At 39.5% G+C, this 27901-nt stretch overlaps 1 protein-coding gene across 11 annotated transcripts in view; it reads right to left on the reverse strand.

Moving 5' to 3' along the window:
• The window catches only part of DOCK7 (dedicator of cytokinesis 7), a 241399-nt gene extending 217212 nt beyond the window's left edge, over window positions 1-24187 (reverse strand). For all 11 annotated transcript variants that reach the window (XM_073234059.1, XM_073234057.1, XM_073234056.1 and 8 more), the window contains exon 1: window positions 23625-24187. In XM_073234059.1, coding sequence (XP_073090160.1) covers window positions 23625-24172 — 548 coding nt within the window. In that variant the 5' untranslated portion in view covers window positions 24173-24187. The remainder of the gene's footprint in view (window positions 1-23624) is intronic.
• Window positions 24188-27901: the final 3714 nt, after the last annotated feature.

The raw sequence follows: 27901 nt of genomic DNA on the forward strand, positions 1-27901 counted from the left end.
AGCATGTATATACGAAATCCTTATTTTCTGATGTTCACATATGAGATCATACAGAAACCTTTTCTTGATACCTTATATTATATACTTTAACACTCTATCTTGGGAATCTTTCCATATCAGCACATAAATTAGTAATACTCAAGCAATATTTATCAAGCACTAATAATGTGCCAGATACTGTGGAAGTGTTACATTTGTTAAACCTTATTTAATCTTCAGAAAAATCCTAGGAAGCACACTATTAGGGTATTAAAGTTTTAAGAGGTTAAGGGAACATAACCAATAAGGAATAGCACCAAGATAATGAACTTAGAGCCTTCACTCTTAAACAGTGCTCTTTTTATCTGCTGTAGAGTCTGTGATATGAATAAACTGGTACATATTTAACCAGTCTATTGGTAGTCATTTAGACATTTGCAAAGATCATCACTGGAATGTAAGCTCCATGAGAGATTTTGTCTAAATCAAGAATTATGGTTGATTTTCTCTTTGGGGTCTTTCATATTTCCAAATTTTCTGCAGCACCATATATTATTTTATAATCAGAAAAAATAGATATTTTTAGACAAATCTCAAAAATAAAGTAACTCTCAAGATTTGATAGAGGCAGGGTTTGAATTCAGATCCATAAAACTCTAAGGACTCTTTCTATGGAAGCAAGTTTCCAAAGGTAAGCAAATGATTCTAGCTATAATTCATATGAATGATTTCTCTATTCTCCAAAATACAGCCTATTTCACTGGGTCAAAGACACCCAGTGAAAATGTCTAGTGAATATACTAACATAATAATAGAGACACTATAATATCCACCACACTGTTATGATCTGTTTCCTATATTTCATGGATGACTAAATAAACTCCCATTTATTGAGGCACTGCCACTTGCAAATTAGTCTATGATAAATTCTTTATAAAGTAAGGTCAACTTTACAACCACTAAAGGCCCAAGAAAACAAATAAACCTACAGGTTAATTTATGAAACCAAACAACAGAAATAGTCTTTCTATATATAATAAACTTAACATTTCAGACACAGCTCCTTTTTGGGAGGATTAAAAAAAAAGATGTCAATGACTCATGTGTCCCATCTGACACTATTTTGGTATAACATTTAAGCCAAAGATTTGTAAGCTTTGTATTAAAGAGACTTAGATGTCCCTATCAGTCTGATCTATAGTACTTCATTATATCTCAAATTCCTCAACTAAAATATAGAACATATTAAAGCACAACTACAGAAAATAATTTTCCAAAATTTAGCATTTAGAAAAACTAAACACTGATCTGAAATCAGCAACTAAAAAGAAAATTCAGGGGGTAAAAAAAAAACCTCTACTGTAAAAAGGTCAATCCTCCCAAAAGGAGATAATTTATCTTCAATTCCACCTTACTTCATAATAATAAAGCCAGAATCTCCTTTCCAACAAGCATACAACTTATATCCTGCTATATACAATCAGTTACTAAGTCCTGTTAATTCTAACTCAAATACTTCCCAAAACTTTGTCTCCTACTTCCCTTGCCTATAGCATTTGCCTACAAACAACAACATACTTAATGGTAAAAGTCTGAATGCTTTCCTCCTTAGATTGGGAAGGAAGCAAAGATGTCTCCTCTCACCCTTCCTGTTCAACAATGTACTGCAGTTTCTAGCCAGTGCAAAAGGGGAAAGAAGGAAAGGAAAGGAAAGAAATTAAAGGCATTTGGATTGGAAAGGAAGAAATAAAACTGTCTTTACTCACAGACAACGTGATTCTATATGCAGAAAATCCTAAGGAACTAGATGTTAAAACCACTAGAATAAGTGAGTTCAATAAAGTCATAGGATACAAGTTCAATATTCAAAAATTAATTGCATTTCTATACACCAATGAACAAACCAAAAATAATTTTTAATTCTATTCATGATTACACCAAAAACAATCAACTACTTAGAAACAGATTTAACAAAAGAAGTGTAAGACTTGTACACTGAAAACTTTAAAACTTTGAAGAAATCAAGTCAGATCTAAACAATTAAAAGACAGACCGTGTTCACGAATTTGAAGACTCAATACTGTTCAGATAGCAATTCTCCCCAAACTAATCTACAGATTCAATGTAATCATAATCAAAATCTCAATTTTTTTTGCAGAAATTGGCAACACTTATGGATATGCAAAACATCCAAAATAGGCAAAGCAATTCTAAAAAAGAAGTAAAAAGTAGGAGGACTTATACATCCAGATTTCAAAAGTTACTATAAAGTAACAGAGATCACAGAGAACAGTGTGGTACTGGTGTAAGGATAGACAGACACAGATCAATGAAACAGAATTGACTGTCAAGAAATAAATTCTTACATTTATGGCCAACTGATTTTTGACAAAGGTAATTTAATGAGATGAGGACAGCCTTTTAAACAGTATTATAACTGAACATTCACATGCAAAACATGAATTTAGACCTTCATCTCACAAAAATTAATGCAAAATGTATCATGACCCTGAATAAGGGCTAAAACTATAAAACTTGTAAAAGAAAATAGAATATGAAATCTTCTATATCATGTATTAAGCAGTCCTAAATAACACCACCAAAACGATGATCCTTAAAAGAAAATTGTTGAATTGGACGTCATTAAAATTTTAAATCTTTGTACCTCAAAATTCCCCATTCAAGAAATGAAAAACAAATCAGAAAAAGAAAAAATTTTGGAAATCATATATCTACTAAAGGACTTGTATCTAGAACATATAAATAACTCTTACAATTTAAAAATAAGATAAATAATCCAATTTAAAAAAGAGCAAAATATTTGAATAGATATTTCATAAAGAAGATAGGAGAACGGGGATTAAAGATGGTGGCATAAAGGTGAGACAGAAACCTCCTCCTAAAACCACATATAATATGAAAATATAGCAAATACATCTGGTACTGAAAGAGCAGCAGGAAAGAAGGCTGTGGCCGACTGCCTACACCTGGGGAAAACAGCAAACCTCAAGGAAAAGGGTAAAGTCCCAAAGCCAGGATCCTGAGGAACTCAAGCCCCTCCCCCACCCCAGCTCACTGGCGGGAGGAGGAGAAATAGCGCAGGGAGGGGGTGGAGGCCTAGGACTGCTGAACACCCAGCCCTGGAGATCTGCTGTGGGAGCACAAACCTACATTACATGGTGATCTGGAGACTAGTGGGATTGAAAACCTAAGACAGGCAGAATACTAAGACTTGAGATTCCAGCTGCTATAGAAAACACTTATCCACAACAGGCCACTTTGGAACAAAAGAAAGACAGGCAGTCTGAGAGACATCCTAACAGCAAGAGGGCTGCTAAAGGAGCAAGGATTGCACAGAGCTTGAAGCTCAGGAGAAAAAACAGGTGGACAAAGTTGTCCATGCGCACTTTGCCAAGCAGGTTGGAAACTTTTACAAGCTTCAGGCACTCCATTCCACTGGCTGGCTATGCAGCTCTGAGGCCCCACAATGTGATACACAGTCTGCTGCACCTTCCTCCTGGCCAGCACTGGCTCTCAAAACAGCTATACCAGTCATTGCACCAGGTTAGCGAGAGAGCAATCCCACCTACAGCAGCTACAAGTGCAAACCATAGAGCATTCTCCCTGTGTGCTCGGCCCAAAGGCTCTGTCAGTGGAGATAGGCACTGCAGCCAGGAAGCAGGAAATAACTCTTTCCTCCCAACAGGCACCAGTACCACTCCCCTGAGACCCCATCATCACTCCAGGGGCTGAGCAACTTCAGAGAGCAGAGATTCTGGGAAGTAGAGGGCAGGATCTATAAATATGAAATGTCAAAAACCTGGTTCAACCCAAAATCCCACAAACACCAGAAAAAGGACCAAGTGAAATGGAACTCGTCAATCTTCCTGAAAGAGATTTCAAAATAAAAATCATAAAGATGCTCATGGAACTACAGAAAAATATTCAAGACCTCAGGGAGGAATTCAGGAATGACATACAAATGTTCAAGAATACAGTATCTGAAATGAAACATACAATGGAGGAATTTAAATGCAGATTAGATGAAGTAGAAGAGATCGTAAATGAAACAGAAATTAGAGGACAGGAATACAAAGAAGCTGAGGCATAGAAAAAGAAAAGGATCTCTAGGAATGAAAGAATATTGAGAGAACTGTTTGACCAATTCAAAAGGAACAATATTCACACTACAGGGTAACAGAAGAAGAAGAGAGAGAAAAAGGGAAAGAAAGTATCTTTGAGAAGGTAATTGCTGAAAACTTCCCCAATCTGGGGAAGGAGGTAGTTTCTCAGATCATGGAGGTGTACAGACCTCTGAACATAAAGGCCAAGAAAGACAAGACATATAATAATTAAAATGATTAATTCAAGGATAAACACAGACTATTAAAAGCAGCCAGAGAGAGAAATAAGATCACATACAAAGGAAAACCATTAAATTATCATCAGACTTCTCAACAGAAACCTTACAAGCCAAAAGGGAGTGGTATGATATATTTAATGCAATGAAGCACAAGGGCCTCAAAACAAGAATACTCTACCTGGCAAGATTTTCATTTAAATTTGAAGGAGGGATTAAACAATTTCCAGATAAGCAAAAGCTGAGAGAATTTACTTCCCACAAACAGTTTTTACAATTTATTTTAGAGGGACTGCTATGGATGAAAGTGTTCCTAAGGCTAAACAGCTATCACCAGAAGAAATAAAACCACGGTAAAGAAAGTAGACCAATTAATTACTAAGCAGATGCAAAATTAAATCAACCAACCCCAAAGTCAGTCAAGAGATAGACAAAGAGTATAGAATATGATACCTAATATATAAAGAATGGAGGAGGAAGAAAAAGGAGGGGAAAAAAAGAATCTTTAGATTGTGTTTGTAATAGTACACTAAATGAGTTAAATTAGACTGTTAGATAGTAAGAAGCTACCCTTGAACCTTTGATAATCACGAATCTAAAGCCTGCAAAGTCAGTAAGTACATACCTATCGATAATTAACCTAAATATAAATGGTCTGAATGGACCAATCAAAAGACATAGTCACTGAATGGATAAAAAAACAAGACCTATTTATATGCTGCCTACAGGAGACTCAGTTCAAACCCAAAGATATACACAGACTAAAAATGAATGGGTAGAAAAAGATATTTCATGCAACTAACAGAGAGAAAAAAGCAGGAGTTGCAATACTTGCATCAGATAAAATAGACTTCAAAAAAAAGAAAGTCATAAAACAAAGAAGGGCATTAAATAATGATGAAGGGGTCAGTCCAACAAGAGGATATAACCATTAAAAATATCTATTCCCCCAACACAGGAACACCTACATATGTGAAACAAATACTAACAGAATTAAAGGGGGAAATAGAAAGCAATTCATTAGGAGACTTCAACACACCATTCACACCAAAGGAAAGATTGACCAGACAGAAAATAAGTAAGGAGACAGGCACCGAACAACATCTTAGAACAGATGGATCTAATAGACATCTACAGAGCACTCCACCCAAAAGCAGCAAGATACACATTTTCCTCAAGTGCACATGGAACATTTCCAAGAATAGATCATATACTAAGCCACAAAAAGAGCCTTGGAAAATTCAAAAAGACTGAAATTGTACCAACCATCTTCTCAGATCACAAAGGTATGAAACTAGAAGTAAATTATGCAAAGAAAACAAAAAAGCTGACAAACACACGGAGCCTTAACAACATGCTCCTAAATAACCAATAGATCAATGACGAAATAAAAACAGAGATCAAGCAATATATGGAGAAAAATGACAATAACAACACTGTAAAATCTGTGGGACATAGCGAAGACCAAGCTGAGAGGGAAATATACTGGTACAGGCTTACGTCAGGGAAGATCAATCCCATATGAACAAGTCTAAACTCACAATTAATTAAAGTGGAAAAAGAAGAATATACGAGGCCCAAAGTCAGTAGAAAAAGGAACATAATAAAGATTAGACCAGAAGTAAACAAAATCAAGAGGAATAAAACAATAGAAAGAATCAAAGAAAGCAGGAGCTGGTTCTTCAAGAAAATAAACAAAACAGATAAACCCCTAGTCAGACTTACCAAGAAAAAAAGAATGTCTACACACATAAACAGAATCAGAAATGAGAATGGAAATATCATTACAGACACCACAGAAATACAAAGAATTATGAGAGAATACTATGAAAAATTATATGCTAACAACCTAAAAGAAATGGAAAACTTTCTAGAAAAATACAACCTTCCAAGGATGACCCAGGAAGAAACAGAAAATCTGACAATATGAATTACCAGCAATGAAATTCACTCGGTAATCAAAAAACTACCTAAGAAAAAAAAACCCTGGTCCAGATGGCTTCACTGCTAAATTTTATCAAACATTTAGTGAAGACCTAATACCCATCCTCCTTAAAGTTTTCCAAAAAGTAGAAGAAGAGGGAATACTTCCAAACTCATGCTATGAGGCCAGCATCACTCTAATACCAAAACCAGGTGAAGACACCACAAAAAAGAAACTTAGACTCTTGGATTCAGATGGCAGTGTGAGAGGTGAGACACAGAACTCCTCCCAAAACCACAGACAGTGTGAAAATATAGTTAATACAACTAACCCTAAAACAGCAACAGGAAGGAAGGCTGCATCAGACTGCACACAGACCTCACAAACAGAGCAGACCTCACAAAACAGGGTAACTTATGAAGGCCTTGATCTGGCGGGACTCGAGCCCTTCCACCAACCCAGCTCACCAGTGGGAAGAAGAGAGATGGAGTAGGGAGGGGGTGGAAGCCTGGGACTCCTGAACACCTGGCCCTGGAGATCTGCTTTGCGAGCAGAAACCTACACTGTGTGATGTTCAGGAGGATGGGGAGCTGGGACAGGCGGAGTGCTTCAGAGACAGATTATGGCCATTTGTGGAGACCGGGATCCACACTCAGCCACTCTGGGACAAGGGAAAGGCAGGAGATCTGAGATGCTCCCTAGCAGAAAGACGGCTGCTGAAGGGGCAGGGTTTGCACAGAGCTTGCTGAGCGGGAGGATGGACAGGGGGACAAGGTTGTCTGGGCATGTTGTGCCCAGCAGATTGAGAACTTTGGGGAGCTTCAGGCGCTCCATCCCCCTGGCTGGCTACTCAGCTCCGAGGACCCCACTGATACGCAGCCTGCTGCACCTTCCTCCTGGCCTGACAGCACCGGCTTGTAAACTGGCAGTCACTGCTCTGGCATCAGGCAAGCCAGAGGAAGCCCCCACCTACAACAGCTAGAGACACGAAACACAGAGGTTTACACCTATGTACTCAGCCCACTGGTTCTGATATAGGAGACAGGCAGGGCAGACGAGAATCAGGAAACAGACCTTTCCTCCCCCAGGAATCAGTTCTGCTTCCCTACAAACCCCAACCTCACTCTAGGGACTGAGCAGGTCCAGATACTGGAGCTTCTGGGCAACAGAGGGGACCACATAGAAATATGAAGTGTCAAAAGATCACAATTCAGACCAAAAGCTCACAAACCCCAGAAAATGGGCCAAATGAAATGGAACTCACCAATCTTCCTGAAAGAGAGTTCAAAATAAAAATCATAAACATGTTTATGGAGGTACAGAAAAACATTCAAGAAATCAAGAACAAATTTAAGACAGAGATTCAATCATTAAGAAATTCCATATCTGAAATGAAACATACAATGGAGGGATTTTAAAAGCAGATTAGATGTAGTAGAAGAGATAGTAAATGGAATAGAAATGAGAGAAGAGGCAAAGAAACTGAGGCACAGGGAGAAAAAAGAATTTCTAAGAATGAAAGAATACTGAGAGAACTGTGTGACCAATCCAAACAGAACAATGTTCTCATAATAGGGGTAGAGAGAGAAAAAGGGATAGAAAGTGTCATTGAAGAAGTAATTGCTGAAAACTTCCCCAATCTGGGGAAAGGGATAGTCTCTCAAGCCATTGAGATGCACAGATCTCCCAGCACAAGGGACCCAAGGAAGACAACATCAACACATATAATAATTAAAATGGCAAATATTAAGGATACAGACAGACTTTTAAAAGCAGCTACAGAGAGAAAAAAGATCATATACAAAGGAAAACACATCAGGCTATCATCAGATTTCTCAACAGAAACCTTACAGGCCAGAAGGGAGTGGCATGATATATTTAATGCAATGAAGCAGAAGGGCCTCGAAACAAGAACACTTTACCTGGCAAGGTTATCATTTAAATTTGAAGGAGGGATTAAACAATTTTCAGATAAGCAAAAGCTGAGAAATTTACCTCCCACAAACCACCTCTACAGTGCATTTTGGAGGGACTCCTATAGATGGGAGTATTCCTAAGACTAAATAGATGTCACCCATGGGCTAGACAAAGAGTAGAGAATATGATTCATAACATACAAAGAATGGAGGAGGAAGAAAAAGGAGGAAAAAAAAACAATCTTTAGGTTGTGCTTGTAATAGCATACGAAGTGAGTTAAATTAGACTGTTAGATAGTAAGGGAATTACCCTTGAACCACTGGTAGCCACAAATCTAAAGCCTTCCATGGCAGTAAGTACATTCCTATTGATAATCACCCTAAATGTAAATGCTTTGAATGCGTCAATCAAAAACATAGAGTCACTGAATGGAGGAAAAAACAAGACCCATCTATATGCGGCCTACAAGACACTCACTTCAAAACCAAAGACATACACACACTGAAAGTAAAGGGATGAAAAAAGATATTTCATGCAACTAATAGTGAGAAAATAGCAGGAGCTGCAGTACTTTTATCAGACAAAATAGACATCAAAATAAAGAAAGTCACAAGAGACAAAGAAGGACATTACATAATGATAAAGGGGTCAGTCCAACAAGAGGATATAACTATTATCAGTATCTATGCAACCAAAACAGGATCACCTACATATGTGAAAAAAATACTAACAGACTTAAAGGGGGAAATACAATGCAATGCATTCATTTTGGGAGACTTCAACACACCACTGACTCCAAATGACAGATCAACCAGACAGAAAATAACAAGACAGAGGCACTGAACAACAGAACAGATGGACCTAATGGGCATCTACAGAACACTCCATCCAAAAGCAACAGGATACACATTCTTCTCAAGTGCACATGGAATATTTTCAAGAAAAGATCATCTACTAGGCCACAAAAAGAACTTCAGTAAATTCAAAATGATTGAAATTGTACCAACCAGCTTCTCAGATCACAAAGTTATGAAACAAGAAATAAAGTATTTAAAGAAAATGAAAAAGCCCACAAACACATGGAGGCTTAATAACATGCTCCTAAATAATCAATGGATCAATGACCAAATAAAAACAGAGATCAAGCAATATATGGAGACAAATGACAACAATAATACAACACCGCAAAATCTGTGGGACGCAGCGAAGGCCGTGCTAAGAGGGAAATATACTGCAATATAGGCATACCTCAGGAAAGAAGAACAATCCCAAAAGAACAGGCTAAACTCACAATTAATGAAACTAGAAAAGAAGAACAAATGAGGTCCAAAGTCAGCAGAATGAGGGACATAATAAAGATTAAAGCAGAAATAAATAACATCGAGAAGAATAAAACAATAGAAAGAAACAATGAAAGCAGGAGCTGATTCTTCGAGAAAATAAAGACAATAGGTAAACCCCTAGCCAGACGTATCAAGAAAAAAAGAAAGTCTACACACATAAACAGAATCAGAAATGAGAAAGGAAAAATCACTACACACAACACAGAAATACAAAGAATTATGAGAGAATACTATGAAAAATTATATGCTAACAAACTGGATAACCTAGAAGAAATGGACAACTTTCTAGAAAAATAAAACCTACCAAGGCTAACCGAGGAAAAAACAGAAAGCCTGAATAGATGAATTACCGGCAAAGAAATTGAATTGGTAATCAAAAAACTACCTGAGAATAAAATCCCTGGACTGGATGGTTTCACTGCTGAATTTTGTCAAACATTTAGGGAAGACTTAATAGCCATACTCCTTAAAGATTTCCAAAAAGTAGAAGAGGAGGGAATCCTCCCAAACTCATTCTATGAGGCCAACAACACTCTAATACCAAAACCAGGCAAAGACACAACAAAAAAAGAAAATTACAGACCAATATCTCTGATGAACATAGATGCAAAAATACTCAACAAAATATTAGCAAACCAAATTCAAAAATACATTAAAAAGATCATCCATCATGATCAAGTAGGATTCATCCCAGGGATGCAAGGATGATACAACATCTGAAAATCCATCAACATCATCCACTGCATCAACAAAAAGAAGGACAAAAACTACATGATCATCTCCATAGATGCTGAAAAAGCATTCAACAAAATTCAACATCCATTCATGATAAATATTCTCAACAAAATGGGTATAGAGGGCAAGTACCACAACATAATAATGGCTATATATGACAAAACCACAGCCAACATTATACTTAACAGCGAGAAGCTGAAAGCTTTTCCTTTAAGGTCGGGAACAAGACAAGGATGCCCACTCTCCCCACTTCTATTCAACATACTACTGGAGGTCCTAGCCATGGTAATCAGACAATACAAAGAAATAAAAGGCATCCAGATTGGCAAGGAAGAAGTTAAACTGTCCCTATTTGCAGATGACATGATATTGTACATAAAAAACCCTAAAGAATCTACTCCAAAACTACTAGATCTAATATCTGAGTTCAGAAAAGTTGTGGGATAGAAAATTAATACACAGAAGTCTGTTGCATTCCTATACACTAACGATGAACTAGCAGAAAAAGAAATCAGGAAAACAGTTCTATTCACAATTGCATCCAAAAGAATAAAATACCTAGGAATAAAACTAACCAAGGAAGTGAAACACTTATACTCTGAAAATTACAATACACTCATGAGAGAAATTAAAGAAGATACCAATTAATGGAAACACATCCCGTGCTCATGGATAGGAAGAATTAATATTGTCAAAATAGCCATCCTGCCTGAAGTAATCTATAGATTCAATGCAATCCCTATCAAAATACCTAGAACATTCTTCAATGAACTACAGCAAACAGTTCTAAAATTCATATGGAACCACAAAAGATCCCAAAGAGCCAAAGCAATCCTGAGAAGGAAGAATAAAGTGGGAGGAATTACACTCCCTGACTTCAAGCTCTACAACAAACTCACAGTAATCAAGACAATTTGGTATCGGCACAAGAACATACACATACACCAAAGGAACAGACTAGATAGACCAGATATAAACCCAAGCATATATGGTCAATTTATATATGATAAAGGAGCCATGGACATACAATGGGAAAATGACAGCCTCTTCAACAACTGGTGTTGGCAAAACTGGACAGCTACATGTAAGAGAATGAAACTGGATTATTGTCTAAGCCCATACAACAAAAGTAAACTCAAAATGGATCAAAGACCTGAATGTAAGTCATGAAACCATAAAACCCTCAGAAAAAAACAGGCAAAAGTCTCTTGGACATAAACATGAGCAACTTCTTCATGAACATATCTCCCTGGGCAAGGGAAACAAAAGCAAAAATGAACAAGTGGGACTATATCAAGCTGAAAAGCTTCTGTACTGTAAAGGACACCATCAATAAAACAAAAAGACATACTACAGTATGGGAGAATATATTCATAAATGACATATTCGATAAGGGGTTGACATCCAAATTATATAAAGAGCTCATGTACCTCAAGAAATGAAAAGCAAATAATCCAATTAAAAAATGGGCAGAGAGACTGAACAGACACTTCTCCAAAGAAGAAATTCAGATGGCCAACAGACACATGAAAAGATGCTCCACATCGCTAATCATCAGAGAAATGGAAATTAAAACCACAATGAGATATCACCTCACACCAGTTAGGGTGGCCACTATCCAAAAGACAAACAACAACAAATGTTGGCAAGGATGTGGAGAAAGGGGAACCTTCCTACACTGCTGATAGAAATGTAAATCAGTTAAACCATTGTGGAAAGCAGTATGGAGGTTCCTCTAAAAACTAAAAGTAGAAATACCATTTGACCCAGAAATTCCACTTTTAGGAATTTACCCTAAGAATGCAGCAGCCCAGTTTGAAAAAGACACATGCACCCCTATGTTTATCACAGCACTATTTACATAGCCAAGAAATGGAGGCAACCCAAGTGTCCATCAGTAGATGAATGGATAAAGAAGATGTGGTACATATACACAATGGAATACTATTCAGCCATGAGAAGAAAACAAATCCTACCATTTGCAACAACATGGATGTAGCTAGAGGGTATTATGCTCAATGAAATAAGCCAGGTGGGGAAAGATGATTTCCAAATGATTTCCCTCATTTGTGGAGTATAACAGCGTAACAAAACAGCAGGAGACTCAGACTCCAAAGGTGAGGGGTGGGTGAAGGAGGGTGTGTGGGGTGGGAGGGAGAAGAGGATTGAGGGGTATTATGGTTGTTACACATGGTGTAGAGGGGTGCTCACAGGGAAGACAGTGTAGCACAAAGAAGACAAGTAGTTTTACTCTGTGGCATCTTACTATACTGAAATACAGTGACTTCAATGGGTTATGGGGAGCACTTGATAATATGGGTAAATGTAGTAACCAGAATGTTTTTCATGTGAAACCTTCATAAGAGTATATATCAATGATACCTTAATAAAAAAGAATAATAATAATAAAGAGGATAGGGGAATGGCTAGTAAGCACAAGAAAAAGATCACTAATTATTAGGGAAATGCAAACCAAATCACAATGAAATGCCACTTCATATTCATTAGAATGTCTGTAATCGAAAAGAGGACAATAACAAGTGTTAGCAAAGATGTGGAGAAATTAGAACCCTCATAATCACTGGTGAGGATACAAAAATGTATAGTCACTGTACAGTTTGGCAGTTCCTCAAAAAATTTAATATAAAATTATCACATGACCCAGCAATTCCACTCCTAACAGGTGTTCAAAGAAAATCTTGTACATAAATGCTCATAGTAGCACTATTCATAATAGCCAGAAGGTCAAAACTTAAATGTCCATCAACTAACAAATGCATAAACAAAATGTGCTATGTACATACATACAATGGAATATGATTTAACCATAAAAAGGAGTTAAGTACTGACACATGCTACAACATGGATGAATCATGAAAACATTATGCTAAGTGAAAGAAGCCAGACAAAAAAGGCCACATATTGTATGACTCCATTTATATGAAATGTTCAGAAAAGGCAAATCTAGAAAGAGAGAGACAGAAAGTATATTAGTGGTTGCCTGGGACCTTGGGGTGAGAACAGGGAGTCACTATAAACAGGCACAAGGGATTCTTGGAGTTATGGAAATGCTCTAAAACTGAATTGTAGATGACAGTTTCCAATTCAATGAATTTACTAAAAATCATTGAATGAAGCTGGAGGTGGAGCCAAGATGGCGGCATGAGTAGAGCAGCAGAAATCTCCTCCCAAAACCACATATATTTATGAAAATATAACAAAGACAACTCTTCCGGAATAGAGACCAGAGGACACAGGACAACATCCAGACCACATCTACACCTGCGAGAACCCAGCGCCTCGCGAAGGGGGTAAGATACAAGCCCCAGCCCGGTGGGACCCGAGCGCCCCTCCCCCCAGCTCCCGGCGGGAGGAGAGGAGTCGGAGTGGGGAGGGAGAGGGAGTCCAGGACTGCTAAACACCCAGCCCCAGCCATCCGGACCAGAGTGCAGACACAGTGCATGCATGGGGTCCTGGATACTAGGGAAACAGGACAGCAAGACCTGTGAGCGGGTCCCTGAGGCCAGCACCCGGGGACAAAGAAAAGCAAGTGGCATTTTTTTAAATTAATTTATTATTATTATTATTTTTTTTGTGAGTGCTTTTTGGAAGTCTTAAAGGGACAGGGACCCCAAAACCAGACAGAAATGTCCCGGGACACTTAGTACAGCAGCAGGGAATCTGGGGATCTCTGGGCACTCTAATCCCCTGGGCAGCAGGGAGCACGGAGGCCCCTCATGGAGATAAATAGCCTTCTGGCCGTTCCCCCTCCAACGTGGCTCCACCATATCGGAGCAGTAGCCCGAGGCAGGTCACGCCCACAGCAACAGCAGAGATAAGCTCCACAGCAGCCAGGCAAGAATCAGAAGCCCTTTCTGCACGCAGCGGCCCAGCACAAGCCACTAGAGGTCACTGTTCTCCCAGGAAAGGAAGGCCACAAACCAACAAGAAGGGAATTTCTTCCAGCCGTCACTTGTGCCAGCTCTGCAAACTATCTCTATCACCATGAAAAGGCAAAATTACAGACAGACAAAAATCACAGAGACAACACCAGAGAAGGAAACAGACCTAACCAGTCTTCCTGAAAAAGTTCAAAATAAAAATCATAAACATGCTGACGGACATGCAGAGAAATATACAAGAGCTAAGGGATGAAGTCCGGAGGGAGATTACAGACGCCCGGAAAGAGATTACAGAAATGAAACAAACTCTGGAAGGATTTATGAGCAGAATGGACAAGATGCAAGAGGCCATTGATGGAATAGAAATCAGAGAACAGGAACGCATAGAAGCTGACATAGAGAGAGATAAAAGGATCTCCAGGAATGAAACAATATTAAGAGAAGTGTGTGACCAATCCAAAAAGGAACAATATCCGTATTATAGAGGTACCAGAAGAAGAAGAGAGAGGAAAAGGGATAGAAAGTATCTTTGAAGAAATAATTGCTGAAAACTTCCCCAAACTGGGAGAGGAAACAATCGAACAGACCATGGAAATACACAGAACTCCCAACAGAAAGGACCCAAGGAGAACAACACCAAGACACATAATAATTAAAATGGCAAAGATCAAGGACAAGGAAAGAGTTTTAAAGGCAGCTAGAGAGAAAAAGGTCACCTATAAAGGAAAATCCATCAGGCTATCATCAGACTTCTAGACAGAAACCTTACAGGACAGAAGAGAATGGCATGATATATTTAATGCAATGAAACAGAAGGGCCTTGAACCAAGGATACTGTATCCAGCACGATTATCATTTAAATATGATGGAGGGATTAAACAATTCCCAGACAAGCAAAAGTTGAGGGAATTTGCCTCCCACAAACCACCTCTACAGGGTATTTTAGAGGGACTGTTCTAGACGGGAGCACTCCTAAAACTAAACAGACGTCACCAGAGAAAATAAAATCACAGCAAAGAAAGCAGACCAACCAAATACTAACTAAAGGCAAAAAAAAAAATCATTGAATGGTACACTTAAAGTGAATTAATTTTATGGCATATAAAGTATACCTCAATAAAGTTGTCTTTAACAAAAAAAAACCTGGGTATGGTTAGAATTGATCAGTTAGGATTAGGGGAATAAACTGCTTACCAGTTGGAGAAAGAAAAAGAGGAGAAGATGATGACATCAATAAGAGGAGAATTGGTGTGGAATCACTAAGGAAATTCTGCACATTGAGACCCCTTCCCACAATCCCAGTATCTTTAGCAAAGTTTATGAAAATCATTAAATGGCTGACAGAAGTGAAGGAGTTCAGTTTTATGATGCCACAGGACAAATCAGAACATCTCATGATGCAGCGTGCAGATGCCGAAAGAAGCATGGGAAAGCTGAAAAACACCACAAGCAGACCTTGGGAGGGCTACATGTTGGCATTAAGGGCAGAGCTAAACTTAACAAACCTAAAGCACAATGGATCCTCAGCTAGCACCATGTTACAATGGTTTTCTTTGAATTTTTGTTTGTATTCACCACTTAAATTTAAATTTTAGCAGATGATATAGCTGACTGTATAGTATATATATATTAATAGTAATACTGAACTTAAAAATGACTAATTTTAAAGAACATCAGTTGTTTTGCTGTGAGCAGCACTCTTACCTTCCTTTTGGTTAGAAACCCCTTCTTTTTGGTAAGGAACTCATTCCTTGAGAGTACATGGGGCTGACACCACAACATCTCTCCTCCAAGCCATAATGAAGGACATGTGACCCAGGCCAAACCAACTGTATATCTTCTGCCAGAACTAAACTGGTAAGATTTGAGCCTGGGGCTGTCAACTCTCATTGTAACCAGTGAGTGGAAAGGCACGAAAATAAGGGGCCTACTGACATCATGTGTAGCCCTGGACCTGATGTACTCAGTCACATGAGCCAATACTTTTTTGTATGTGCAAATTAATCTGATTTGAGTTTTTGTCACTTGCAACCAGAAAGTCTCCTCTGTATAAAGCCACTGAAAAAGTTAACTCTCTGAGGAGATGAACTGACTAATGGAAAACAGAATGTAGGAGAAAAGCAGGTAGATCAATTTCCTCTCTTTCAGACTTCCATTTACTGATCTGAGGAACTGCTCCTCTGTCCAAACACAACTTGTGCAACCAAGCTATCTCCAGCTTCATGAGGCAGTGACCAAGGAGACAGGGTATCACCTCACATTGTTTTCACACTGTTTCCCATCCTTCTCTGCCTCACTTTCCTTTTGTCTTCTGATGCCCTGGGATGTCTCCCAGGATAAGGTACCAATTTTTAATCCTTGTCTCAGTCTGTTTTCTAGGAAACCCAGACTGAAAGACTATCTATAGAAAACCTACAGCACCCATCAGGCTTAATGTTAGGTGAAACATAGATCATAAAATGAGAATGTTCAAAATTAATAAAATGTTAGATAGAAATGATAATCATCTGCATAGTAATATAAGATAATAGTCTGCAGAGCAAGACAAAAAAAAATCCATTGTTAGGTCTGGAAAGGAAGAAACAAAAATTCACGATTTCTAGATGATATGGTTGTCCACATAGAAATGCAAAGGAATCCACAGACATATTTTTAAAATTAACAAGAGTTTAGCAAGGTACATAGTTAAATATAATTGTTATATAGATAGAAATATATCTAACAAAAGATATGCAAGAGCCTTACAGAGAAAATTATAACATTTCATTGTATGGAGAGATACACCATGATTATTGATTGGAAACATTTATAAGGATGTCATTTCTCCCCCAAACTGATATATACATTCAACGCAGACCCAATCAAATTTTAATAGAATTCAGTGATTTTTCATTTGCTTTCTGGTAGATTCTGAAACATACATGGAAATTCAAAGGGCTGAGCAACCAAGACACTTTTTAAAAAGGTGGGAAGCCTTATTTTACTGAATTCCAAGACATTATAATTAAAATTGTTTATAACTGATGAGAAGATGCATAACCAGACCAATGGGACAAAACAGAACCCAGAAAACGACTTGAAAATAAGGACCATGATCTATTACAGAGGTGGCAGGGTAGGTCAATGGGGGAAGGATAACCCATTTTGAAGAAAACCAAAATTTCACACCACGGACATATCAAGTCCAGGTGGAATAAAAATCTAAATACAAAAGAGGCAAACTACAAAGTATATGGTAATACATAAAAATACTTAATGACCACAAAGTAATAAAATATTTCATAAAGAAGACCCCAAATGTACTATTAAGAAAAAAAGACAATTAAAACTGAGACTTAAGTTTTCAAAAGACTCCATAAAAAAGGTCAAAAATAAACTACAGGGTGGGAAAAGATATCTGCAACACACATAATCAATAAATAACTAATATGCTAAATGGACAAAGTACACACACAAATCAGTAAGAAAAAGACAGAACCTAAAGGGAAAATCAAAGGGAGGCAAATGGCAAAAGATTTAAATAGATAATTTACAGAAGAGTAAATTCAAATGGTCAATAAACATAGAGTTCAATCTCATTAGTAATCAAGTAAATTTAAACTAAAACTTTTACAATAAGATAGTATCATACATATACCAGACTGGCAAAAATGAAAATGCTGACAATGTCAAATGATAGCAACTATGTAAAGTATAAAACAGCTATCTTAGAAAACAGTTTGGCATTATCTAATAAATCTGATGATAAACAAAGCTGCTATGACAAGCAATGAAAGACCCTGTAAGAGCAAGCAATTTCACATGTTCGTATGCCCTAGAGAACGTGTACTAGAATATATGTAAAGGAATGTTCACAGGAACACGGTTTCTGATAGTCAAAAACTGGAAACAACCCAAATGTCCTCCTACTATGGGATGGAAAATTGTGGTATATTTATACAGTGAAATAATATAAAGCAATGAAAATGAATGAACTTCACCTACTTGTATCATCATGCATGAATCTCACTAATTTTGAGCAAAATCAAGACAGAAAAGCATACAAACGTACTTCATGATTCTAGTCAAATGAATTAAAAAGCAGAAAAAATTATATTGCTTAGGAATGCATTCATAGGTGGTAAGTATAAAGGCAAGCAAGGAAATGGTTATCCCAGAAGTAAGGATAGTGGATGGGAGCAGCTGAAGAAAAGGGTAAGATTTAGAAAAGAGGAAGGACATGTCAAAAAGAAAAAATAACAGAACAGTTATAGAGACGAACATGAGCAGAGCATTTGTGGGGGTACAGTGAAAAAACCTGACTGACTAATCAGAAAGTAAGAGAACTAAATCAACAAGAGAAGGACCAGATTATAGATTATTTTAACATGCAAGCAAGAGCTTGCATTTAACACTGTTAAGGAGACACTATATATTCTTGAACAAAAGAATGACATGATAAAAGCTGTTCTAGGAAAACTTCATTTGCCATATATTTGAATTAGAGGAAAGAGAGGCTAGATCAGCTCCGACCCTACTGTTGTCATCCAGAAGTGAGGTAAGGAAAGATGCTCCAAGGTGGCAGGGTGGCATTCATTCAAACACTTCTTCCGTGTCTTGAGTTTACACAAGACTGTGCTAAGCACTGGAGACAAAAGACCTAGACTAGCCATCAAAGAGCTCTGAAAAGCAGTATAAAATAGGGGGGCCAAGTGGATAGGCAAGCATGAGAAATTAAAAACAAAAACAAAATAGTAGCTCATGAAATGAATAATGAAGTAAAGAAAAAGGTCAAAGGTTTCTAATCCTCAAGAGTTCTGTAATTCAAATACACATAAGGTACCATAACCATATAGCCCAAGGCTTGATGAGGAGAACAAGCCAGAAGTGGTTTACACTATACCACATATATGTGAGACAGGGGACTAGAAGAGAAAACAGAATGATTGCTTGGCAATAGAAATGCCACAACAAGACTCAATGGTTTTTTGTTTCATGATGAGAAGGGGTAATAAATAAGACTTAAGGTTAAGACTTAAAAAGAAGCCCATAGAAATGAATAGATTAAAGATGCCAGAAAGGAAAGGGAAAATTATGAGATGAAGGTTCTGAGGAAGGTGGCAAGGAATGGGGTCCAAAGAACAAGAAAATAGGAAAGCTTTAGGGACAAGACACTTTCCAGGCTTAAGAGAAAGACGACTAAATGACATACTGGGATAGTAGTATGCCAAGGTTAAAATGAAGGATTCACTTAAATGGTCTCTGACTTTTCAGTAAGAGATGGGGTAGGAAAACAAAGAAATGATTTGGAGTAAACCTCATGTCAAATGAAAAGACAATTAATTAATAAAAGATCAATTCTGGACTCTTATAGTCTCCTAAACCACTGTGAAGCTCAGGAGCAAGAAACAGGTTAGGTATTCAGCATTTAGAGTTAGTGAGATAAATACAAGAAAAGGTCAGGCAGGTAAATGTATCCTAAGTGATGTAAGAGACAGCACCAAAGTAGTTGACACTATGCGTGTGTAAAGGATTTACTTTGATCAAGAGTGAGATATGAATCGAAAAAAAATTCATGCAGCAGATTGAAAGATTAGGCCTATCCAGTCAAGTTATGAACAAAGTCAAGACCAAAAACACCAACTGAGGTTATAAAGCAGCCTATATCCAGGAAATCCTTCTCATGTAAGATTTTCCTCCAAAGAAGGATCTGATGAAAGCCTTTCATTAAATTCTGTCTCTTAGGCAGCAAAATGATACCAAATTAACAAAGGAAAGAATAAAACGGCAAGAGTAATTATGGGGATGCTAGCAGTGGCACTGTTAGAAAATCTGGAAGTACTACAGAAAACATTTCACAGAAAGAAAATATAGTCAAATAAAAAGAAAGTAAGATCTGACATTAGAGGACTAGGGTTTGAATCCCAGTTCAGGCAAATAATCTCATGCTCTGTAGATCTCAGTTCCTCATCTGGATTATGGGAATAATAATAACAACAAATAACAAGAATAATAACAGCAGCAGCTAACATTTTTTGAATGATTATTATGTTTCATGCATAGTTATAGGTGTTTTACACATATTAACTTATTTAATCTTATATTAACTCTATGGAGGCTTTTATCCCCATCTGACTGATAAGGAAACCAAGACAGAAATGTTAGATCAACTGCTCAGAACGATACAGCTATTATGTGTTATAGGCAGAATTTCAACCTGTGCAAAGTGACCTATATGCTTTACCATCTTCTGCCTTTCTGGGTTATGAAGATGAAAACGTAGGGAAAAAAAAGCTTTAAGCATATCATTACTGCTGAATATCAAGTGACAGGACAAAATAATCTGAGCAAAATCCTAGGTCATCAATCTACAGTCAACAGTCCATAAATTGTACCAACTATATGCTAGGTGGTGATTATAAAGGTTAACAATGCATGTGCCTTGTTCTCAAAAAATCAAAAAATAAGACACAGACAAGAGTCAATCCTTGACATGGACAAAATATACATGCTGCTTTTCTCTGATGAACTGAGATAAATAGTACTACTGATATAAAATAAACAGCTTTAAGAAATCACAGCGTCAAAAAAGAACAGCATTAAACACAAAGGGTTTAGGAAATGACTGAGCCAGAACAGAGGTCAGTATAATTCTTTTTAAAGTAAAGGTTTCATGAACAATTGTTAGGTTTTAAAAATAAGGTTTCAAATAGCAACCAGCTTTTCACAGAACAACAAATTTCACATATGCACATCATAAAAAGGATTATCACTTCCAAGGACAGATGCTAAGCCATATTATAAATACTGTAATAATAAAAAGCTTACTGGGCACTTATACAAAGCACTGTTCTAAGCACTTTACAGATATTGATTTATTTAATCCTTACAACAACCTTATAAGGTAGGTCCTACTGTTACCCATTTTATAGATAGAGAATGTGAGGTGAAGAAACTTGCCCAAGTTTACTCAATGAAGGGCAGTTTGACTCAGTGTCAAACCTAGGCTGTCTCCAAAGTTTGTGCTATACTTCCTCTAGCAGGAAACTAAGAAGCAGAACAATTTATTCAGAAGTGTTATTCAGCCATATTTGGTAACAAGGAGGAAAGTACCTTTAATTCACAATAAGCAGACAATAATGCATCATCTAAAGCAGTTTTGTCCTGGGTCTTCCCTCAAAATTAAGTCTACACATTTCTTATGGACTATATTATCTACTCCTTTGGCTTCACGTACAATCTACTTGCTAATGACCCCCAAATCTAGATCTCCAACCCAGCCTCTCTACTACCTTAAACTTACACCAACAACCTAACAGATATTTCTCTGTGAATGCTCCATGAGCACCTCAAAATCAACATGTCCAAAAATGAATCATCATCTCCATCCCACCACATTTCCCACCCTCAAAACCCTCCTTCCTCTTTTCTTCCCTTACCTCAGTGATTGCCTCTATCATCCACCTGGTTGCCCAAGTCAGAAACTTGGATGTCATCCCAGGCTCTTCTATCTTCTTTGCCTTCCATGTTCAGTCAGCCACAATCATGACCATGTCTACCTCCTATGTATTTCTCCAGTCAATGCATGTCTCTTCATTTCCACTGCCTTAATTTCATAACTTTACAAAAACCATATTAATTTGAATTTTGTGTCATTTTGCAAAACTGAGTATTTTTTTGTTTTGTGCTGTCCCATCTGAGGACAAACTGTGGAGAACACTGTATATAATTCATATCTAACTCCCTAATGTGTACTTTCTTGATTAATGTGTTTTCAGAGATAAACCTTCGGTTCTACTAAGGATAAATAAATACTAAGCATGTGTGTTAAGTAATGTATCTTCCTTTAAATGGCACTGCTTTCAGTAACAAAACCTAATTTTTTACTTAAAAAAACAATTTCCCATTAAGTCTATCGCAACTCCCTGGGATGTACTAATTTTGTAGTGTTCAGTGACAATATAGGCCATGCACTATGCTAAACACTTTACGACAAATTACACCACCTACTGTTAAGAACAACTCTATGAGCTGGGTACTGTTACACCCATTTTCCAGATGAAGAAACTAAAATTTAAAGACAGCTTAACTAATTTGGCAAAGTAACAGGATTCGGAACCCATGTCTTGGTCTGACAATAGAGCCCAAGCTCTTAAGCACTTGCTATTTTGCCTCTTAAGGAGAAAATGAAATATGTTCAGTGTTCAAAAGAAAATCAATTAAGCACAAAGCTTAAATCAGAGATGATGTTTGAAATAAAAATATGCCAAAATAGAGTAACACTATGGATGTTCAATCATTTAAGAAAGGACCTCTTTGGTAGGTCCAAAAATCTCTAATATCTTTAAACACTTAAGTTCTGTATCTTTAAATATTTAAGTTTAAATATTTAAAGTTTATTTAGATAAAAACTAAAAAGATCTAGACCCACAGTAACACAATTGTCAAAAAAGCAATGCATTCGAATGTTTCTTTTCTTGGGACATCATAACATAAATTGTATTACTGTAACTATAAATATCTAATGTCTTATACATCAGTATATTCCACAATGAAATCACAAATATTAGACTCCTCGCCGTAATTCAATTTTTAGTTTTGCAGAGGACAGAAAGGTGGCAACCTGCCCACCACACGAAGGTAAAGCCTTGCAAACCTCAACCTTGATCGCTTGCTTACTTCCAAACTGTTAAAATATGAATCACAGGGCCAGTGTATAAAGAACACTGCCTATCATCCATCTTCCTCTGGAGCTCAGAGAAACAGGCGCACACTGAAATTCATATGCTATTAAAACCAATCTTCAACCTACAATTCCTGAGAGACTCGGTAGCCGCACACCGAAGGTGCAGACCACGAGCTCTCAACTTTTCATTTGGCCGTACGTTTTACACTCTACGTGCCCAAGCCCAGTCACTCGGGCCCCTGGTTGCAAAGAGGATTCCTGTCAGATTTCTCAGGCAGGGTGCGGCGAGAAGGGCCGGCCTCCCACGGCCGGCAGCCGGTCGCACGCCGAACCTTTTGTTGGGGTGGATGGGAGGGCGGGCCCGGGCCCCGCACTCTTCTGGGAGCAAACGGGGTGGGCGTGGGGAGGAGGGGGCGGAAGGCCGCGGCGGCCCCCAGTCAGCCCGGGGCTGGGGACACAAAGAATCTGGGAAGTGCCTACCGGCAGGCTACAAAACCCCCGCCCCCGCCTTCAATAAGCCGCCGCGAAACTCCAGGCCCGGGCCACCGAAGAGCGGGCGGGCGCGGGCGCGCTGCGTGCGGGGATCTCCGCGCCCACGAGCAGGGCTTGGCCGCGGGTGCCGGTTGGAGCAGGGGTCGGAGGGCGGTGCGAGCCCTCTCCGCCCCGGCGCTCAGCCGCGGACCAGGCCGCGGGATCCGGGCGCCCGCGCCGCCACACCCACCGCCTCCTAGGCCCGGCCCGGGAGGACTCCCCGGCTCTGCCCCCAGCTGCAGCGGCGCGCCCCACGCCCGAGATTTACCTGCTGATCTTCTGGGCGAAGGCGCGGCGCTCGGCCATGGCTGCGGAGGCGGCGGCGGCGGTCTGGGCGCGGACGGGCGGCGCGTGGCTCCTCGCTCGCGCTCCTTCCCTCGCGGCCTCCGCCAGTCCCAGCTCCGGACCCGGGAGGCTGAGGCTGGCGGCCCGAGCCGGGAACGAGCCCTGCCGTAATGCTCCTGAGAGGCACGCAGCGAGAAACCGCTCCTCCCCCAGCGCGTCAGTGCCCGCGGGGGCCCCGGCCTGGGAGCGGGCAGCGGCCGGCGGGAGCGCTGGGGGGGAATGGGGCGTGGAGGCACCGAGACGCCCGTCCTGGCCGCCTGTCTGCGGCGGGGCCCGCACGACCGAGCGGATCCCGGGAGAAGTCAGAGAGGGGCCAGCGACTCGGCGAGGCAGGAAAATAATGCAACCGTATACGTTAGGGGAGCTCGGCTTTCCCAGAAAGGAAGGGAAAGCAAATGGAAGATGGGCTTTGCTCCGGGGGCTGTGCTCTGTCGCCCTGGGTGACAGGATTAGTGTTCCTGCGGCGCCCATCTCGAAGAGTTGAAAGCACTTTCTTCTGCTTCAACCTTGTGAATGGGGTCTGACTGGGGAAGGAATGCTTTTTCTTATAGAAAAAGAGCCAGGAAGGACCTTGCTCCTATAGAGGTAACAATAATAATAGTTAACTTGTGGTGCTTAGCCAGGTTCTGGACTAACATCTGTACAAACATGATGTTAATTTCACAAAAGCACTTTGAAATAATTGTTATTAGCCCCATTTTAGAGTCAAAAATTGGTTCAGGGAAGCTAACGACTGGCCCCAGGTCACACTTCAACTGAGGTTCAAACCCAGAGCCTAGGCCTTTCCTCTGAGAACAAGTGATTCCCCAATAAAAATACTCTTCCTGAGATCCATTTTTTATTATTATTATTTTCTCAGTGTCCTTGTGAAGTACATTAGATACTTGTTTTCCTTTTTATTACAGATGAAAAATCTGTGGCATGGAGCCATTAAGTCATTTGCCCAGAGTCACACACTGAGTCAGAGGTGAAAGCCCAGTCAGATCCATCAACTTCCTGTCTCGTGCTCTAACTGTGGAAGATTTCGTATATTTTACATAACAATGCTCATTCCAGTAGAAACAGTTTTTTCAAAGGGCATATATATATATGTAGCTTCTACCTAACTGTGGAGCTCATGCAAGTGTTCTAGAGAATACAAAAGTGACTTAGACTCAATCCTGATCTCAGTTAGTTTAAGTCCATTGGGAAAGATGAAACAGCTACTCAAAGAGCTATAAGCCAAGGCTTAGACGCTGTATCCTGCCCTTTAAGACCCTCCAGGATAGGAAGCCAATCATATTTTGCCAGTTCCTTGCTGCAGAACCTTGGGGAAGTTACTTAACCTCAAATCTAAAATGGGGGAAATTATCATACCTATTTGAAAGAGTTGATTCATAAAAGTTCTTAGAACAGAGCCTAGCATACAGCAAGTACTATATGTCTTAGCTTCTGTTATTGTTATCACTGTTACCATCATTCATTATTCAGCCTTCAGTTAAGCTTGTCCTGGGTACTTGATAGTCCCTGAATGGGTTGTCTGCTCTTATGCTCCCAGCCAGATGTTGTTTGCCTTTATCTCTGCTCTCCAAACATCTTTACACTGCTCTCTTGGAGAGCTGACCACATTCTGCATTAAGAGTTCTTTGTGTACATGACTCACTAGTTGCCAAAATATGTGAAAGGACACTGCACACACTGTGCAGCTTGCTGGGAGCATTTAGGGCAGGAAAAGGACAAGCAGGACCAAGCAGTAAGCTGAACAGACAGTATGGGGAATACTCCAAGCGATAATGGAGGCCCCCACCTCTGAGGCGGAGCTGGAAGAAACAGACAAGTACAGCAGGGCAGATACCCATGACACAGGGGCACAATCTCTAGGAAATGTGTGGAGCTTAACAAAGGAAGTAGGAGTGGAATTACGTAGGCTAAGCAGTATCCATACTCCCATACACCCTACACTATCTCCAGCAGCAGTGTTTGTGCATGCACACACACAAACAAACCACACTATTATGGAGCTGAGTCCCACCCCTGCCTGCTGCCCTCTTTCAAGGATGAGCATGTGGCCTAGGCCTGGCCAAGCAGAGCAGCACATCAGCCTGGCTTCCATGACTGGTTTAGGAATAGGCACATGAGTCAAGACAGCTGGGATCAATCAGAACTAAAAATTGCATTTGGAGTACTGGGGGCCTCCGTGTGAGGAAGGCCTGCCTGAGAGTGCAGCAAACACAGCAGAGAGGAGAACAAAAAATGGAAAAAGGTGGGCTCCTAAAAGGTGGGCTCCTTATAATATTACTTAGGCTTTCGACTTTGCAGTGATATGAACTAATAATTTCCTGGGGTTTTTGTTTGTTTGTTTGTTTTTGTTTAAACTAATTTGAGTTGGGTTTTCTGTTATTAGCAACTGAAAGATTCTTGCTTGATACAGGCCTTCATGTAGTTAACCAATCCCACTTGGCCTTGGAGATAACAATGGTAAATAAGACACTGTGTCCTCAAAAAGCTTAGGGTCTGGGTGAAGAGATAAGCAAGTAACCAGAATGATAAATGTTAAAACAGGAGAAATTCAGGAAATGCCATTTAAGTTCTAGATAACATCAGTTCTCAACATCAGATGAAGACTAGATCATCACAAGATGTCCATTTGAAATAAGGTGGTGAGAACTGGATGGAGTTTAACTCCATGTATTACCCTGTTAAAACTTGTGGAAAGGCTGGCAGGAATTCTGGGAGCATCAGTGGCCCAGCTATTGACTAGGATTCAGAACCCAAGTTCCTCACTGATGGGAAGATGTTGCAAAGAAACTATACTCACCAAGATCAGGACCAACTTGGCAGAGCAGCCTCAGAACAGCAAGTTTTAGCCTCCGGATAGTTTTCTCATTAGATGTATATATGTGTTCCAAAGTCCTTCAAACAGAAGTTTAGGCATACTACAGGGAAAAAAAGAAAAAGGGGGGAAGTTGTACTAGTTTCATATTCTAGCTTTTATTGAGCTCAAGTTTCCCCCTCTAATATAGCACTAAGGAGAACTATGGTTGTGGCAACGTCAGGGTTCTAAAGCCATAGGGCAAAGGGGCAGAGTTTTTGTGTCATGAGGGATAAAGCTCTGGCTTTGCAGGCAGAATGTGATCTCTTTGGGGACTTCTCGGGTGATAGAGAATGGGTCCTTTTTCAGGTGTGGTCTTGTATGAAGCACCACTGGATTTGTGCAGTAAGATTGACATAGGGCTCTCTCCATTAGCTGGAAAGTCAAATGAGTGTGGCCTAGAGGAAGGAAGTAGTAGAGCATGTCCCTTGGGCTTACCTCAATCCAAAACTGAAGCCTCAGAGTTGGGCACAAAGTCCAAGTAAGGGTGTTTTTGCCTGCCTTGTCCTCGGTCACTTACTCTCTCTTAATACCTAGCAAATGTTGCTTTTGCAAGGGACAATTCAGGGATGCTAAATCTGGCCACACTTCACAATTTACAGCACCCATGTTTACCTGTATAATGCATACTACACTATTCAATCATTGCTTGTTACTCTGTATACCCCATCAGACTTGATCTCTTGTTCACCATTGTATTTCTAGCATCTAATACACTGCTTGATCCATTATAATCTCTCAGTAAATGTTTGTGAGTGAATAAATGCCTTAATTTACATTTCCCCAAAAGCAGAGCTTGAGATAAGGACTTGGAAGCAGGTAGTTTATTGGGGAAGTGATCTTAAGAAACTGGCATGAGGGAGCAGAGGGTGTAGAACAGAGAAGGAGAGAGCCAGTAAAGGGTACATTGTTGCAGTGTTACCACTGCGGGCAACAAGGTTGATCCTGCCTGTTGCCCTCTGAATAACTGTTTAGGATGCACCTCAGAAGTGTCCTGCTGAGGTTGAGTATTTAGTGAACAACTTCTAAACCCCTTGGCTGAAGGCTGACCATGGAGACATTAACTACCCCACATTCTATGCTGCAAAAGCTGAAAGATAGAGTAGGTTCTTCAGATGGGAAGCCATCTCTGTGGCTGCAGCTAAAATCAGAGATGAGCGGTAGGTAAGAAGTCTGAAGCACCAATACTGTCACTTACAGACCTCCTGAAAGTGATGCAGAGACTACTGTAGCAATCCTACCAGAGTAGAATGTATTTGTCCTTCGTAGTCCTGCTGTCTTGCAAAAAAGGCCAAGAGGTCAGGCAACCCCAATCAAAACGGTCTGTGATACAGGCTCAGGTACCCACT

Source organism: Manis javanica, chromosome 4, assembly GCF_040802235.1.
Source record: "Manis javanica isolate MJ-LG chromosome 4, MJ_LKY, whole genome shotgun sequence".
NCBI lineage: Eukaryota > Metazoa > Chordata > Mammalia > Pholidota > Manidae > Manis > Manis javanica.